The sequence below is a fragment of the Vicugna pacos genome, chromosome 7 (genome assembly GCF_048564905.1).
Source record: "Vicugna pacos chromosome 7, VicPac4, whole genome shotgun sequence".
NCBI classification, from domain to species: Eukaryota; Metazoa; Chordata; class Mammalia; order Artiodactyla; family Camelidae; genus Vicugna; species Vicugna pacos.
The window spans coordinates 38,382,370-38,400,057 of NC_132993.1; the positions used below are offsets into that span (position 1 = coordinate 38,382,370).

The window sequence follows — 17,688 nt, forward strand, 5'->3', positions numbered from 1 at the left end:
AAGAACAAGTGATTAATTCTGATCAAGTGACTAAGGGAAGCTTGACGGAGGGGAGGACTCAAAGAGAAAAAGGAGCACTTCAATAAAGATGGCTAATGTATAAGGTAACTGTGTGACAGCTCCACAAATATCATGTTACATAAATAAGAGTTGGCCCATGGATAAGTTTGGTACCAGTAACAGAGTTTGAGCCATACCTGACCACTACCTAGTGTGGCTTCAATAGGAATCTACCTATATTTATGGTTCTGTTCACAGAGACTTCTCTTTCTTTTCACCTCAGTTGGGACGAGTTTTTCAAATGTTGGCCCCCTGCATAGAGTCACTGGGAAGAGTTTATTAAAAATGGAGAGTCTCAGGTCTCTGCCGGACCTATTGAGTTCAAATATCTGGAGTAGAACCCCAGAATCTGCACTTTTAACACGCTCCTTGGAGGTTCTTGTGCACATTAAAAACTGAGAGTCACCTCTGCTGGGGTCCTGGTGGGAAAACAGGGGAAACTCAAGGCAGAATTCTTAGCACTGACTTGTTAATGACCTACACCTGTGTGAGAGAAGACAGGCCACTTCAGACTGAGGTGGGTGGGTGAGGAGGAAGGAGGGAGAGGCTGCCAGTGATGGGAACGCAATTGTCCCTCATCACCAGTGCTCAAAGGTCTACCCTAAGGGCCTCCTCCAATGTGTATACAACACACTGCTTCACTCACATGTTCACAGTTTTATTTTAGACTCTCTAAGGGGAGAAAGTCATTTGCAAACTAAATCCATGATCCAAATTTTATATTAAATGCATATATACACAATGCATATGTATACAAATATATCATCTAGTACAGTCAAGGAATAATAATTTGTTCTGATTAATCAGGCATTCCAACCAAGAGTTAACATCTATGGTCTGCATGTGTTCATCAATTTTCAAAGAACTCGAAAGCAATAAAAGAGACCTAACTTCAAAACTATCTGGACCATAATTTAATCTCTTCTTGTTTATGTAAAAAAAGCATTTTTCCAATCTCACAGTGCCTCGGGCCCTTATTAACATAAATGCTTGATACATATGTGCTGTGTTTAATAACCATCAATCACTTTCCTACTTCGGTCTTGCAGTCTGGTTCCCACGTTTCCTGCAGGACACCCACCACATGCCCCATCTCGTTGGTACCAAGGTGAATACTGCTTCCCTCCCTTCTCCCTGACACCATCAGGAGGGTCTTGAGGACGTGCAGAAGAGCCTGCTAATTCAGAGAGGGGGGCTCAGAGATTGAGAAGTGTTACGTTTCACTATATCACCACATTTGATTTTTAGTTTGTGAACCCAGTGTCAATTCACCCTGAATTTAAAGGCCCCCTTCATTAAGATACATTGCAACAACCCGCCAGGATAACTATCTCCAGTGAAAAAGCCTGGAGGTGCTCAAAGCATAAATTGAGGTTGAAAGACAAAAAATTGCTGTTTCGATAGGTCAGCACCAAATATCCAATATTTCATATGCTTCAGTCTAACGCCAAAACCTGGGAGCTCTATTTTCTGTCACTTGGCCAACTAGTGTGTAAAGTATTTTAAGCAAATGTCTCTTTGCCTTTGCCCAGTGTATGGCTTGCATGAAACAGAAAAAAAAAGTCACATTTTTAAATAAATCCCAATTAGTCTCCTACACACACAGGCAATCACATGGGAAAGGAGGCCACTGCTGTCTGGCACAGGCCCTCCCTGCACATCCCAGCGGGAAGAAAGTGATGTTAGTTCCTCCAACAGAAGCCACCCTGCAAATAACTAATGATACCAAAATAGGTAGGGCCCTGCCGCTTCCCTGCCATCCACCTAGTCCCCAGTTTCTGACTTGAGTCACCTCTTAGGAGAAAGGAGTTTCCATCTGGGTGTTAACCTGAGGTGCTAATGAGGCTGCAGGGTGACCTCCGTGGGTCCTGGAACCACCGTTTCACACGTGTGCTTGAAAACAGGAAACCACCACATATCAACTCTAATAGGTCCCGTTCCGCTCAAGGAGCACAAACCTAGGTACGTGGCCCAGCCGCTCTCAAGGGGGAGAATATCTCATCTGATCAGTCCTCTCATCCAGGAAAACGGCAGCCCCCTGAGACCAAGAAACACTGGCATGTGAAAGTTGTGATGCCTCTGCTGTTGCTCTATAAATCCACAAACCAGAAGTCTCCAAAATTCATGAATTTCTGAGGGGTACTGGGACAGTATGAGGCGGTCAAATACTGCACAGCAAGGTTCTCCTGGAGGCAGAAGTGGCAAGTCCCTCCCCCCAGGCCACGGATAAGATGCAGCCCTGTCCTCTGAGCCCAGAGGAAGCCATTGTCTGATCTTGGCTCGAATGGTTCTGTTCAATTAGAAAAGAAAATGGAAAAGGAATCCTCCCAGTATATTTTAATAAGAGGCTCAAAGAATAAATATGGAAAAGAATGCAAATGTCATTACTCTGCTCACTGAAAGGAAAGCAGTGCGGGGTTAAAGGAACCTTATCGCTAATGCTGCAGTTTGCAGATTTGCCTCCACGGGGAACCTAGGAGGATAGATTTAGAAAAAAAAATTTTTTTTTTTAACTGAGAAAGAGAAGGAAAAATTAAGAAAAAGATGCTACAAGGCCCAAATAAAAATAAGAACAGCTTTGGGCCCTCTAGTCTTCCTGGCTCCTTTCAGAGGGCCAGCTCGGTCTCTCCTGGAAAACAGTCTTCTGGGGTCCCTCACAGCTGCAAAGTCCAGCAGCACAAGAGAGAGGCCCACCGCCCGGCATCTCAAAATAAGATGCTCAGCCTACGCCTGACGGCCTTAGCAGCCATGACAGTCCATCCGGCCAAAATCTACTTGTTTGACCAAGAATACAAGAGCTATTTGGGAAGTGCGTGCTTTTACAAGTGAAAATGCGAGGATTGTTATCACCGTTATTTTTTTTCTCACGGTCTTTCCCTTTGAAGTACTCTGGGGATATCATCACTCACATTGCACATCCTCTCCCAGAGTCGTTTTCTAGTTTTTCCATCAAAGCAGGGCATTCAGGAGACCTGCTCTGGTCACTGAAGATGCTATTTGTCCCACCCTCTCATTTTCTCTTGTTGAGTAACTTGCACACAACCTTCAAATTGCCATTCAGGTTACAGACCTTTGAGCTTCTCATTTGGCAGATCAGTCCCACCCATTACCTAACATAAAAAAAAAAAAAACAACAACAAAAAACTCATTACACTGCACGACATGAACATACAATAAGGCCTTTGTCCTTAAAAGAAAAACATAATTTTCAACAGAGTCTGTTCCCCGAAGCCAAGGGAGCTAACATCCAAAACCTAATATAAACACTAAGGCTTGTGTCAAGGTTTCGGAGTCAGCCTCACTGGGAGGGGGAGGAAATGACCAGGCAATGGCAGACACAGGGATCAGAGGCATTTTTCATTGTGATTTTTTAAAAGCAGAACTGAGAAAATCCCAGGTCCGCCCCGCCCCCCTTCCCGGCACGCCTCCTGCGTTGTCACTTAGGAGGCTGCTTTCGGCAGCAGGATATTTCTGTAAGAGGGAATGTTCCTTTTGTCACAAATAAAAGCAGGTCTTATTCTATAGGATCCTACTTTTCAAATGTGAGTACGTTCCTTTCAAAGGGAAAAAAAGTGTTTTTGTAAAGATTATTTAGGATGTCTTTTATAGAGGAGGCTGACCTTCTGTGACAAACTCTGGGAAACTGTTTTGGAACTTGAAGTTCCATTCTTGGGGGCCGGGGGCGGGGGCAACTAGCCCAAGTGTTAACAACCCAAACTATAAACAGGAAACTCCAGTTTGACTCCCACTCAAGTCCCAAGTTGCGGACCTCTCACTGAAGCCATGGGGCTTATGGAGATGAGGGACAAGGTTCTTACCCTCAAAGATCTCAGCTCATAAGATAAAGCTGCCCAAGTAACTACCGTGCAACACAGAACATGCTGTAGGCGAGAAGATGCACGTTCTTAGAGGAGTTGGTGGGACCGCGCACCGCAAACATACAAAGCTCTGTGAAGTCATAGGGTCCACCTGTCCAAATGCGGTCATGTCAGTCCACCCGGGATTCCTCTGTACTGGGAGAGGTCCCACACCATGGGCATCCACACACTGACCGCGGTTGGGCAGATGGCAGGGCTCTGCACACCCTCAGAGGGTGAGGACTCAGAAGTGGCAGGCTCGGGGGTCCACTCTGTAATTTGCTTTCTGCTTCTCACCTGCCACTTCCTGATTCAGTGGCGAGTGTCACCAAGGACAGCTCGGCCTCACTGTGAACGCAACATTGTCATTCGCTGCCCATAGATGGAAGCCAATCAAACAAGTGGACTTTTGAAGATGAAAAACAGAGGAGCAGCCCATCTTGCTAAGCCCCAAATACTTTCAGAATTTTCTTTTACCAGAAAAGATAGCAGTCCCTCTACTGAAGTTCTACTGTCTAGCCTGACAGAAATTCAGAGTAAACACACTGCACAGGAATTGACAATAAAATGAAATAAAAGCCGTTGAGTCCGTTTGATCATTTCTTAGAAGTATCTCAGTAGTCTAGTGAATCACTTCTTAGCATTTACACAGCGGCAGTAGCGATCATTTCTGAAGTGCTTACCAAATTCCAGATCCCATTTTACAAATTTTCAGTGTTTTAACTCACAATTCTGACAAAAGCCCTGCGATGAAAATAAAGATGTCGAGATTCAGAAATATTAGGCAACTCACCCAGGGCCATACAACTATTAAGGAGTAGACACAGGAACCACTATACTGTTATTCTTAAAAAATATTCGCATTGAAGTATGTGCTAAAAACTGGTTCACAGCATATGCGTCGCTTTCTTCTACTCAAGTTCTTGCCCTTAATCATAATTCCACTTACACTGTTTACAAAGGGCTTTCACAAACACCATCCCATTTAACCCATACACATCACCTCAGTGAATGGCTACAGCCAACAGGCAGGGTCTGTATGATTTCTCTTTAGAAATGGAGCTGAAGGGCACACGTGTCAGCGTGACTTGCTCAACACCCACAACGAAGGCTCCGAGAGGGCCAACTGCCTGCCCAGGGATGCACAACTACAAGGTGGCCCCGGTGAGATTTGAACCCATAATTTCAGAACCAAGGCCACCACTCCACAGCTGCACTTCAATGACAAAACAGGCATTAAAAATTTAATGAAAAAAGAAACTCTTTTTCCCAGAAGCTCTAACTAAGGGATTAAATTATATAGCACATTGTTTTTTAAAGCATCATTAGCTGTTTCTTGGAGCAAACTTGGAAGTTTATAATGGTGAGATTTTATACTAGGCAGGTTCTTTGATATTGCGTCTCTTATTCATAATAAAAAAATGTCTAAATGTAGCCTTGTCTGTTTTTGCATTGAACTCTAGAAACATTCCAAAGACATTTGCAAAAATCTCTTACTTTTATTCATGAAATTAGTTCCATTTGGGGACTTTTTAAAATGTCACGTGGTATCTATTCACTTTTGCTAAAATCTCTTCAAATCAAAGTTTGGAAAATTTGTGATTTTTGCACTAAATTTTCAACATCCCTACAGTAATCTTAGTCTGGGATTTCTCTCAAACGGGGTTTCACCAAATTCCATCTATGATCAATTTTATTCCATGTGAAAATGTGCAGCAGGTACCGGGGAGGTGGGCACCATTGTTGATGCTTTCAAATAGTCCAAGAAGATGATGAGAAAGTTCCTTTTTTGATCGTCTCCTAAAAGGTTTCATCTAACTCTGCAATTTTCCATCGAATCAGGTTTTCTCTTCTTCAAATCTCTTCTGTCTTGACCTGCATGTTCCTGCTTCTCTGTCTCCTGTAACTAGCTCGGCCATTGGCGTCTTCCTTTCTAACCTTCTCTTAAATATGGCCCTTCTTCTAGTTACTATTGTACGTTCATTTCTTGAAATCTCAATTTCCCAATACAAATAATTACTCTCAAAGTTTTGAAGTTTATTTCGACGTAGACAGTTAACAAATTGCTGCCTTCTAGTCCTGATTTCTCTATTGAGATCAAGATCTACATTTTGACGAGCCTACTGGGCTTTTCTGCGCGGAAAGTCTATCAAACCCAGCCCATCAAGTCTGAACTCATTATCCCTCATATCTGTGGCTTCTTCCCTTCCTACATTATCTACAACATTGGCTAGAATTCCCAAATTCCCCTCAATCCATCCCATCTCTCACCTCTTCCAGCTATTTTATTGCCGAGTGCTATCAACTTGGGCTCAAAAATTCCTCTGCAAGTCCAGGGGTCCCAGCACATGGGTCCACTTTTTTTAAGGTGAGCCATCCAATTTTGGTTATTGGATAAAATGTGTGCTACCGCTAAGAGTGCCTACTATCACGGTAATATCTACCAGGCTGAATAATTTGCCAAAGGGGTCAAGCACAGTCACATACATCACATTACTTCTGTGAATAAGAAAAGAGAAGAAAACTATAAACCATTGATGAAGGAAATTAAAGAAGACTTTAAAAAATGGAAAGATATTCCATGCTCTTGGATTGGAAGAATCAATATTGTTAAAATGGTCACACTGCCCAAGGCAATCTACAGATTTAATGCAATCCCTATCCAATTACCCAGGACATATTTCACAGAACTAGAACAAATCATAATAAAATTTATATGGAACCATCAAAGACCTAGAATTGCCAAAGCATTACTGAAGAGAAAGAAAGAGGCTGGAGGAATAACTCTCCCAGACTTCAGGCAATACTATAGAGCTACAGTCATCAAGACAGCATGCTATTGGTACCAAAACAGACATATGGACCAATGGAACAGAATAGAGAGCCCAGAAATGAACCCACAAACCTTTGGTCAACTAATCTTCGACAAAGGAGGCAAGAATATACAATAGAATAAAGACAGTCTCTTCAGCAAATGGTGTTGGGAAAACTGGACAGCAGCATGTAAAACAATGAAGCTAGAACACACCCTTACACCATATACAAAAATCAACTCAAAATGGATTAAAGACTTAAACATAAGACAAGATACAATAAACCTCCTAGAGGAAAACATAGGCAAAACATTATCTGACATACATTTCAAAAATTTTCTCCTAGAAGAAATAAAAGCAAGAATAAACAAATGGGACCTAATGAAACTTACAAGCTTCTGCACAGCAAAGGAAACCAGAAATAAAACAAGAAGAAAACCTACGGAATGGGAGAAAATTTTTGCAAGTGAAACCGACAAAGGCTTGATCTCCAAAATATATAAGCAGCTCATACGACTCAATAAGAAAAAAATAAACAACCCAATCCAAAAATGGGCAGAAGACCTAAACAAGCAATTCTCCAAGGAAGACATACAAATGATCAAAAAGCACATGAAAAAATGCTCAATATCACTAATTATCAGAGAAATGCAAATCAAAACTACAATGAGGTATCACCTCACACCAGTCAGAATGGCCGTCATTCAAAAGTCCAGAAATGACAAATGCTGGAGAGGCTGTGGAGAAAAGAGAACCCTCCTACACTGCTGGTGGGAATGCAGTTTGGTGCAGCCACTGTGGAAAACAGTGTGGAGATTCCTCAAAAGACTAGGAATAGACTTACCATACGACCCAGGAATCCCACTCCTGGGCTTGTATCCAGAAGGAAATCTACTTCAGGATGACACCTGCACTCCAATGTTCATAGTAGCACTATTTACAATAGCCAAAACATGGAAACAACCTAAATGTCCATCAACAGGTGACTGGATAAAGAAGATGTGGTATATTTATACAATGGAATACTACTCAGCCATAAAAACCGACAACATAACGTCATTTGCAGCAACATGGATGCTCCTAGAGAATGTCATTCTAAGTGAAGTAAGCCAGAAAGAGAAAGAAAAATACCATATGAGATCGCTCATATGTGGAATCTAAAGACTCATGGACAGAGAATACAGACTTGTGGTTACCAGGGGGGTAGAGGGTGGGAAGGGATAGACTGGGATTTCAAAATTGTAGAATAGATAAACAAGATTACACTGTATAGCACAGGGAAATATACACAAAATATTATGATAAATCACAGAGAAAAAAATGTGACAATGAGTGTGTATATGTCCATGAATGACTGAAAAATTGTGCTGAACACTGGAATTTGACACAACATTGTAAAATGATTATCAGTCAATAAAAAAATGTTAAAAAAAAAAAAAAAAAGAAAAGAGAGTAGGCACCCAAAATGGAATTTTCAGAGCGACATCTGGAAGTAACCATTCTATTCAAGTGGCAGCACCTAGAAACGCTCTAGAGACACCAAGTAGTTAGCAAAGAAACACACTAGCACATCATCCCACTGTAATGACTACTGCATTTTCTTTACTATGTTTTTCTGGGCACTACTTGGAGCCTTTTCATCCAAATATTCTAGCACTAGAAGGCAGTTAAAGTAATTTGAAAGAATAAGCAATATTGGTTTCTCCCAACACCTTCTTTCCCACTGCCCATCCCTATTCCAGGCTGCTGGCTCTCCCTGACCACAACCATCCCTGGAGTCTGTTGGCCAAACTCCAGCCTTCCTATACTCTAAGCATCTCCCACAGAAGCTTCTAAAGACATTTATAGAAAACACATCTTATTATGTCCTGTGGTTATGCCAAAGTATTAAATGGCTCCCCCAACTACACTAGTGGAACTGATCTCCTTGTCATTGCACTCCAGTTTCTCCCCTTGATGGCTCCACGCGGGCCTTCGAACTCCAGCTTCCATCAGAGCTTCGGACACATTGGGCACACTGGACTCCACCGTCCCATGATTCCCAAGCATACACTCCTCTGTGCCTTCCCTCCAATCATGCCTTGCCAAGACTCTCTTTGCTCCGCCCATTGAAGTCCCAGGTAGTCCAATCAGAATTCATCAACAACTCCCCTAGTACTTGGGTTCAAGTCTAGTCTAGTGCTTTCCTGTCACTCCTGTGAAACTTATTTATGCATGTGTCTCTCTCCCACTTAGGCTGTGGGCCAGAATCTGTCTTATTGGTCTCTGCCTCCCCAAGGCGCCCAACCAGCGCAATGCTTCAAAGACAGAAAAGGCTAAAAATGGAAGGGGAGAATGAAGTGTGGAGAGAAGGAAGAAAGAATAATATTATTGAACTTATAACCTGTTATCCCTGGTGCTTTGAGCGGTGTTTTATAGAACTGGAGCTGGGAATCGAGAGGTCTTAAAATACACACCCAGCTGATCTTAACTAAGTTCAACAAGCACACCTGACCTCCCGGTGCCACGAAAGGTGATGTTGTTAGTATTCTTCTAGAGCACAAAGTATCCCGTAGACCATCGGTTGGACAGAAGCACCACAGAAGAGGGTGCGAGAAACTGATATACTTTGTTTATTCAACAAACTTTTCTTAATGGGCTTTACTTTCCATCGTTGTGCCTTGCCTGACTTTGGCCACTATGTCCTGTTCTCCTGCCCTCACTTTATCTGTATCCCCATCTGGGGAAGGGCTCTCCTTCCTCACCATCAATTCCTACACTTAAAACACAGTTTACTGTTGATGCGCACTGTAAAGGCCGGTGCCTTGACATGAAAAGAAAGCGTGTTTCAAATGGGATGGGGTGGGGAAGACGGGAGCCCACAAGGAAGTAGGCAGCAAAAACCCCCTCAGGTCTGGAACGGGGCTGGGAGACTTCCACAAGGCGGGCCAGGAAAATCCCCATGATGCCAGACCACTAGGCAGTTTTTCCAGGATTACAGCGCTCCTGAGTCCCAACCCTATCCCTCTGCCAATAAAAGTACAAGTGAAGGTGACCCCACAGGCATCAAGATGTAAATACTCTGCAGAAAAACGAGGCCCCTCTTCCACAGAAAGTTTTTTTAGTGTTTAATGGAGAGCAAGGGGAAAACTTACACCAGGGCTCACAGACCCCTGGACCAATAAGGAAGGAGCTCAGATCGGTCCAGTCCAAGTCTGGAGGGACAGAAAACCCCACAAAACATTACTGACTTCGCCCTGTTCATTCATAACAATGGGTGGGCTTGGCATCACTATCCCTATGTCTCTTCTCCATCAATTTCTCTCTCTCTCTCTTTTTTTTTTTGATGAACCTTTACATCCTATTCCACTGAGGAAATAAGAATTTAAACAGTAACGTCATCGTCAACAGCAACAATCATGAATCACCCCAGAGAGCTGACTGCATGCCAAACCCAGGGCCAAGCCCGAATTGCTGCATCTCACTTACTTCCCACAGCAAGCCTATGAGCGCAGTGGTGAAAGCCATCCCACTCTTCAGATGAGGAAACTGAGGCTCAGAAAGGTGAGATAACTTTCCCTAGTTCACCACCAGTAAGTTAACAGAGCCAAGATCTGAACCCAGGTCTGTCTGATGCCTGGGCCAAATCTCTTTGCCAAAATAATACAATAGCAGCCAATAGCTGTCCGAACTGTGTCTTCCTCTGAAAGGGCCTCCAAGTCCAGTCTTGGTTTGTGTTACAAGACCAAAATCACTCTAAATGCCCACCACAGTGAGCCCACATCAGCTCTGCAGAGGCTGCAAAAACTCTCTGAAGCCCTTGGAAGTATTTGCAGACGTTTGTTAAGTAATAAATGACTGGCAGAAACAAGTTGGTTTAGAGGAGGAAACACTGGTTTCACATCCCAGTTCTGTCTCTCAATAACTATGTCACCTCAGGACATTTGCTCCACCTCCTGAGCCTCAATAAGACATGGGTAATAATATCCAGAGGAAAAAAAAATTTAAAAAGACATATGCACAGCAGTGTTCATAGCAGCACTATTTATGACAGCCAAGACATGGAAACAACCCAGATGTCCATCAACAGATTACTGGATAAAGAAGATGTGGTACATACATACAATGGAACAATACTCGGCCATAAAAAAGAATAAAATAATGCCATCTGCAGCAATATGGATGGACCTGAAGACTATCATTCAAAGTAAAGTGGGCCAGAAAGAGAAAGAAAAATGTCATATGACATCATTTATATGAAGAATCTAAAAAAAAAAACAGTAATAATAATGACACAAATGAACTAATTATTTTGATTTCTTGAATATGTGTAAGCACATTTGACTGTCCTAATGATTGGATTACCACATTCTGTTGTTTCTTATTTTGTAATTGGCTGTATTCCTTTGATAACTAGCTAAGTTTAAAAAGCTAAAGATCTAATCTGTTCTTAGAAACAATATTAGTACATATATGAAAACTAAAAAGAAAGACATGGGTAATAATAACTGTCTCAGAGCTGATGTTGGTGAGTTTGCCAGCAAGATGCCATAAATTAGTTACCTTTCCCTAAAACTGTTCTATTAACTAAATTGTTCCATGGAAAAGCAATTGGTCACAACACCTTCTAAACAAAGTATAAATAAGACAGACAGACAGACAGACAGACACATAGAAATCTTGATCATTTCCTTAGTAAACATCCAAAACCCAAAGCCTAAAAATGATACAAAACACTTTTCAAAAAAAAAAAAAACTCTGACAACCTCTGCAGATGTGCACGTACTGAGTGCAGTATCTCTCTGAACACATCAGGACCGCTTCATATGCCTTCTCCTTCTCCTCGTCCTTCACCCACCTCACTCTCCCCCTCTCCACCTCTCTCCTTCACAGGCGTGCACACGCGCACAAATTGAATCCTGATGCACCGCTGTCTCCCTCGTCCTCAAACACATGCCTAACACTTGTCCAGATAACAGATAACTATTCTCTAGCCAGTTAATTTGAACAATTAAAAAGCACAAGGATTTTACAGAGGTAAGGAACCCGAGAGAATCAGAGATTCTGGTAGCTGCTTATTTAGTGACGGGGGATTTCTGCGATTACAAAGTAGAAGACAGCAGACAAAGCCCCCTCTGTTTGCAGCACTTGGTGGGCTCCAGGCTAGGTGGAGCCCCACTTCTTGTAACACCAAATTTCACGTTGCTTTTTATGAGCAGAGGGTCCATTTCGAAATTGCACCTCTGGATTTAAAAGAGGAAATTTAAACCTCAGAATAATGTTTTTTGCTGAACAAAATGTATGCCAAACTAAGCTCCGACTGACTTCTGGTTTTCTGAGTCCCAGCCTCCAAAGTTTTCTCAGGTTTCCAGTACTGAGCCGAGCTCACTGGCTTGTGCCACTTCCTTCCATGCTACGGTTAGGTGGAAACGGGGTGAGAAGAGCAGGGGTACCACTTCCCCAGGCACACTGGGTGGATTTGCGGATGCCCAAAAGATCCAGAGAACCACTTTAGAGTCATTAGCTTGGAAGGACAGCTGTACTTCACAGGAGGCACTGACACGTTGTTCTAGGCATTACAGGAAAAAAAAAAATTCTAGCGAGAAGGGGAAAAACATCAGACAGAACAGCAATAAGTCTCCGCCTTCCTTCCTCGGCCCCACAAAAGCCCATTTTGTAAGGTGGGAAAAAGCTGTGCTTTGCTTTCAAACTGAATAATGAAGCACTTGCATCTTTAATCCAAACTGTCTCCCCGTTTCCCTGAATGTTGGGACAGTGGTCCAGCTTCTCACCTTTCCCCTTGAATAGCTGAACTGCAGCTTTTTGACCCACACACTTTAAAACGATATCCATCGTCAGCTAACAAACAGGTTATTCTTGGACCGTGGCTGATGCTGGCAAGATGCGCAGGTCTAGGCAGACGAGGACAGATGAGAATAAAATTATTCAGTCCTGCTCGCCGTGGCCACTGCGCCCACTGTCATCCTCCAAATTCCCACAGAAATGAGCTCATTCCACCTTCTGAAACATTTCGGAGCTTCAAGGTTTAAATCAGGCTAAGTTGATTTTGTGGGGTTTTTCAAGCTTTTACACTGTAATTATATGCAGGACTTTGTGCCACCTATTTCCTCCCAACTGTAACATTTTACGTCTTTTTTAAGCATGCGTTGAGGTTAGCTTTTTTTTTTTAGTACATGTTATGAAATAAGATACGAGCTTATACTCAGCTTTAGGTAACTTTCTGCCAAAAGGCTGGACCAACACAAACTAAATATGACTATTTTCTTTATCCAAAGTACAGTTTTGACTATTACATACCCTCTTAATGTACATATATAAAACTAGTTCACAACTAAAGCTCCCTGCAGGTCAACTGAAATCATAACGAGATTTTCCTTTTGTATAATGTGATTAACAAATGTTAGCTAACCGAACTCCTGAAAGACTCAAGAGAAAAAAAGCAAAATAACTCAAGCAATGCCAAAAAGTAAAATAACTCAACAATCTTTCTATTTTTTTCCTAGCTTTTTCACATCTTTAAGTTAGAAAATAGCCTGTTTTGCTTGGTTAGAGGCGTGTGCTCTAGAGGCAGGTGAGAGTGAGTTCCAGCTCCACTGTTTACTAAAATATGGCCTTCACCAGCTACCAAACTTCCTTAAGCCTCAGTTTCCTCATCTGTAAAATGGGGTGTAAAAATCCTCAAAAGATTTTTGTGAGGATTAAATGAAATAATGTAGGCTTAGATAAGTACCAACAAATAAATTGTTTCATATAAATATTGGTTGCTAATCTGACATTATCTATTTGCTCAATAAATCTACCTTCTAGCCTAAATATAAAAATGCCAACTAACCTCCTGGCGGGCTTGGTGCTTCGAAATTCATGGCACGTGGTAAGTTTCTGAGGGACTCACTGTCATGAGTGGGTCCCTCCGAAACTTACAAGAGCAGATACAGATAGAGAAGTGGCCGTCCACCTCTTCTTACTCAACTTTATCAGTATTACAAATGTTCGGGAAGCAATAACAACTATGACAACTTGGGCCCTGTAATCCTAAACCCTGCAAAGGTCACAGTAACGTATCACTGAGCCTTTCAGCTAGTGAGAGCTCTGAGGCAACCTCTGAATAGTAAGTGAGTCGAGTAGCCAGAGTCTCGACTTCATATGCTTAGAAAGCATTTCTGACAGCTTTCACTAAGGCAGATACCTCCAAATGTAACTCAAAGATATAAATGAATCTACTACCCTTCTGAACTTAATCAGTGCTTCTCTGGAATAAATATCACTCCAGAATTCTTACTGATGCATCTTTTCATTCCTAGATTTACTCTTTACCTTCAAAACAGCAAGATTCTAACATCCGTCTTATTAGCAGTAAGGCTGTACTTTCAGAGAAAGGTTTTCCCCCAGGGCAGGAGGACTGAAAAGGGGAAATGCTGGGTAAAGAATTTTTCACGTTATTTGGGAACAGTTTGGAAAACCTGACCTGTATATTTAAACTTTGTAAATGTGACAATATTGCCGAAGAGGAAAAACATGTGGAGCTTCAAGTTCATTTAGACGTTTCCCCATCAGGGTTAATTTGTTCTGAAATCTTAAGAGAGTAAGATAAAATAATTTACTCACATTATACAGATAGGAGAAATTAAAAAATATTATCTTCTTTCACAAACACACACATTTGTAAGTATACAGCCAAGCCAGAATTTAAACGCAAAGCTTCTTTTCAACAGGTCCTTTAGTGAAAGATCGTTCGTTAATAAGGCAGCTCATAAACACAAAATTTAAAGGGCCCCTCTCGCTTAGCTCTCTTTTCCTAAAGCAGCAATACTTAGCATCTCTGCAAACATAATGTCTCTTAACCTTTATTTCTGTTGAGTTCCTTAGTCTTCAGAACCTGATAATCATTTGATACAGACGTTCACCTTCACCCATTTATCATTTTGCAACACTGACCTCATCTCTTGTCATGAAAACGTTTGGGTAGTTTAAACCCAGATGGCTTGGCTTTCACCAAAACACAGAAGAATCCCTTTTCCAGTTCCATACAGCATGCTGATCTGATAACCTGCAGTCATCTATCACTCTGAGGCTTTGCATTTGACTGCCTTAATGTATTTCCAACAGGGTTTTGTGATGTGTAGTTCTTAATCAAGGTTTGCCAAAAGTGATTGGCGTGTAAAACACTTTTAAGCAAAAATGTTGCTCTTTGTGAGTCTTTATGTCATCTCAGAACTTCTTATTCCTATAACTTAATCTCCCCCATGTGGTTACTTATTAGATCTTATCATTAACTATTCCACTAAAATAAATGGAAACAAATTATTATTTTTTTCATCTACTAGCCACTGCCAGTGTTAACTAAGCAGCTGACAGCCAAGTATCATTCTCTACTAAGGATAGAATGTCCTTTCTGACTCATGCTTCCAAATCAGAAATATAAAGACTGGTTTTGAGAGCCAAGGGTATAAGAGGCCAAGAAATCCAAGATTACATTTTGCCCTGATGTTTGTGCTTTGTGTATGTCACCTTTCTTTCCCCTGCTCACATACCTTATCCCAGACCTTTATACCTAAATGTTATCATTTTCACATTAAGCTCAGAGATCAAGGCAGAAAGTTTGGTGGCACCTATGGTTTGGAGGCAATAGCCATTCCCGGGAACAGAAGAGCAAATGGTAATTATCACTGAGACAATGCCATACAAAGTCCATCTTAAGTTTACTTCTGTAATGTGGTATCAAAGATAAGAATTCCCTGATATCAAAGGTAAGAATTCCCCAGCCTGATAAAACAGAAGTTGTCAAAGTCCGTAAAACTCAGAAATCCCACTGAATTCAATTCACCAGCTATGTGCAGGTTTGCAATGACTAAAATCAGTTATTAAAAGCTGGTTATATTACTACACTTAATCCATTCACCCTCTCAGAGGAAGCAACTGACTTCACATTACCTGATCTCCATACTCACCAGGCAGACACACATTATACAAGGGTTGTCCGTGATAAATGGAATCTGAAGGACTTCACCCTCATTTTCACATTTTGCAACAGAACCTGAAGTAAAGGAAGAAAAAAGTTATTTAAACTTAGCTGAGTGGCATTACTACAAAAAATAGAATGTTTACACTCATCCTTTTGAAATAGCTATACCCAAATTTCAGAAATTCCTAATGAGTTTTAACTTATCAAGCTCACCAGAAAAGGTCCTTCTGAAAAAAATCTATTTTAGTTTTATTAGAACAGGTTTAAAAAAAAAAGCTGTGCTATATAGATAGATTTTCTTTTCTCAGATGGTATGAGTACAATTCTAAGTATCTCACTGGGTCTTTAATAGTACCCCTCCTTTATGAAGGCATTACACCTAAACACACACTCCCATATGCAAAAAAATTCAAATTGGCCATTAGGGTAGATTTTAAATTTGAACAAAATTCAGGACCGAGTCAATGAACAGGCCTTCATATGAATCTGCCTCATACTGTTTTGAGTTGAAATCACTTTTTGAAACACTATCTTCTTTCCTCTTCTCTTAGAAATTGACTCAATATTTTCTTTTCTGCACCAGGTGTCAGTACAGTATGTCCTGTAGAATAGCAGCTGAGGGCTTCACCTGCCTGAAAGCATATAATTATTATATCCTGCTATTATTACCCTTTTAAAATATGATGGTTTCTTTAAATTCAAGGTCTAGAGAGCAGATGTTTTAAAAGTCACTCCCAGTACAAAAGCTATATTGGAAACCTATAGAGTGAGAAAGGCTGACGGGTGGAAAACGGTGCAAAATTTCTTCTCAGTTGTATCGGGGAGAAGAGATCAAAATAAAGCTTGAAGAAAACTAAAAATAATTTCTCAAATTCAAATGGAACAATTTCCATTATCACTACAGTATCGCTATCAACAGCCTTCCCGCCCTCCACCCCTTAACCTACTCACTGCCTTCCCACCCTTTAACCCCGCTGGCTTCGATTCATCCCCATCCGCCAGCGAGAAGCAGGCTCCAAGGTGCTCGCTCCCCACCCTCCCGTCCCCGGGGCAAGCCAGCGCCTCCTCTCCCAGGTACCAAACCAGCATCCGGGAGGGCCGGTGCCTCTCGCCCCCTCCCCTACCTGTCAAGAAGGAGGAAGCCAGAGACATGGGGACCCCCGAGCAATTGAGCAGCAGCAAGACGCAGCAGGTAATCCCGGGCGAGCGCCGGCAGGGACGCTCAGCCAGAGCCCTGACGCCGGAGAACCAGAGCATCGTCACCTGGAGGGAATCCCGGGCGACTGCAGGTCCCGCGCCGCCGCCTATGCTCCGCTACCGCCGCTCGCAGTCAAAAAGGGCTCTCAGCCGGCGAGTCGGGAGACAGTCCGCGAAGGAGGGAGGCGGGCGCCCGGGAGCCGGGGGGGGGCGGGGGGAGGCGGGAGAGGGAGGCGAGGGGTGGGGGGCGCCCAGGGAGGAGGGTCCTGCGGCCAGGCTCCTCCAATGCGGCTTTTTTTTTTTTAAGGAGTTGCTTGCAGCGGTTTAGTCTTCTGCCCTTCTACGACAGAGCGGGGGCCGGGAGAAGGGGGTGTCAGAGCAGCTGGAGATAGGCAGAAAGGAGTGGCTGCGCTGCCTGCTGCGCACCGCTGCTCCGCCGCCGCCGCCCGGGCTGCAGCGACTGCCCCGGGGCGCTGCCGCTGCCGCCGCGTCCTCCACTCCTGCTCTCCCACCTTCTGCCGGCCCACCGGCTCTCGACCCGGCCCGCGCGCACGCTCGCTCTGGCGTCGGAGACCCGGGCGCACCGGGCGCCTCCGGGAACCCGCTGGGGGCGCCCCGGCGCAGGAGGGACTGCAGAAGCCCGCGCCCTGCACTCGTCTCCGCTGGGCTTCCAGCCCACTCCCCAGCCCCTCGAGGGAAACCACTTGCCCCTAGGCGCGGATCCCAGCGGGACAGGCGTGTCTCCACCGCCCGGAGCGCGCGGCGCCTCCTCCCTTTCCCGCGGGAACCTCCCCTAAGG

General features: G+C 43.1%; 1 protein-coding gene across 4 annotated transcripts in view; it reads right to left on the reverse strand.

Moving 5' to 3' along the window:
* The window catches only part of BMPER (BMP binding endothelial regulator), a 233,619-nt gene extending 216,530 nt beyond the window's left edge, over positions 1 to 17,089 (reverse strand). For 2 of the 4 annotated variants that reach the window (XM_072964689.1, XM_072964690.1), the window contains exons 1-2: positions 16,817 to 17,058; positions 15,679 to 15,764 (exon numbers count right to left, since the gene is read on the reverse strand). In XM_072964689.1, the coding sequence (XP_072820790.1) occupies positions 15,679 to 15,764; positions 16,817 to 16,949 (219 nt within the window). In that variant the 5' untranslated portion in view covers positions 16,950 to 17,058. Of the gene's footprint in view, positions 1 to 15,678; positions 15,765 to 16,816 lie in introns of all 4 variants that reach the window. The other 2 variants (XM_006201883.3, XM_015237306.3) reach the window with 2 other exon arrangements.
* Between the last annotated feature and the right edge of the window lie 599 nt (positions 17,090 to 17,688).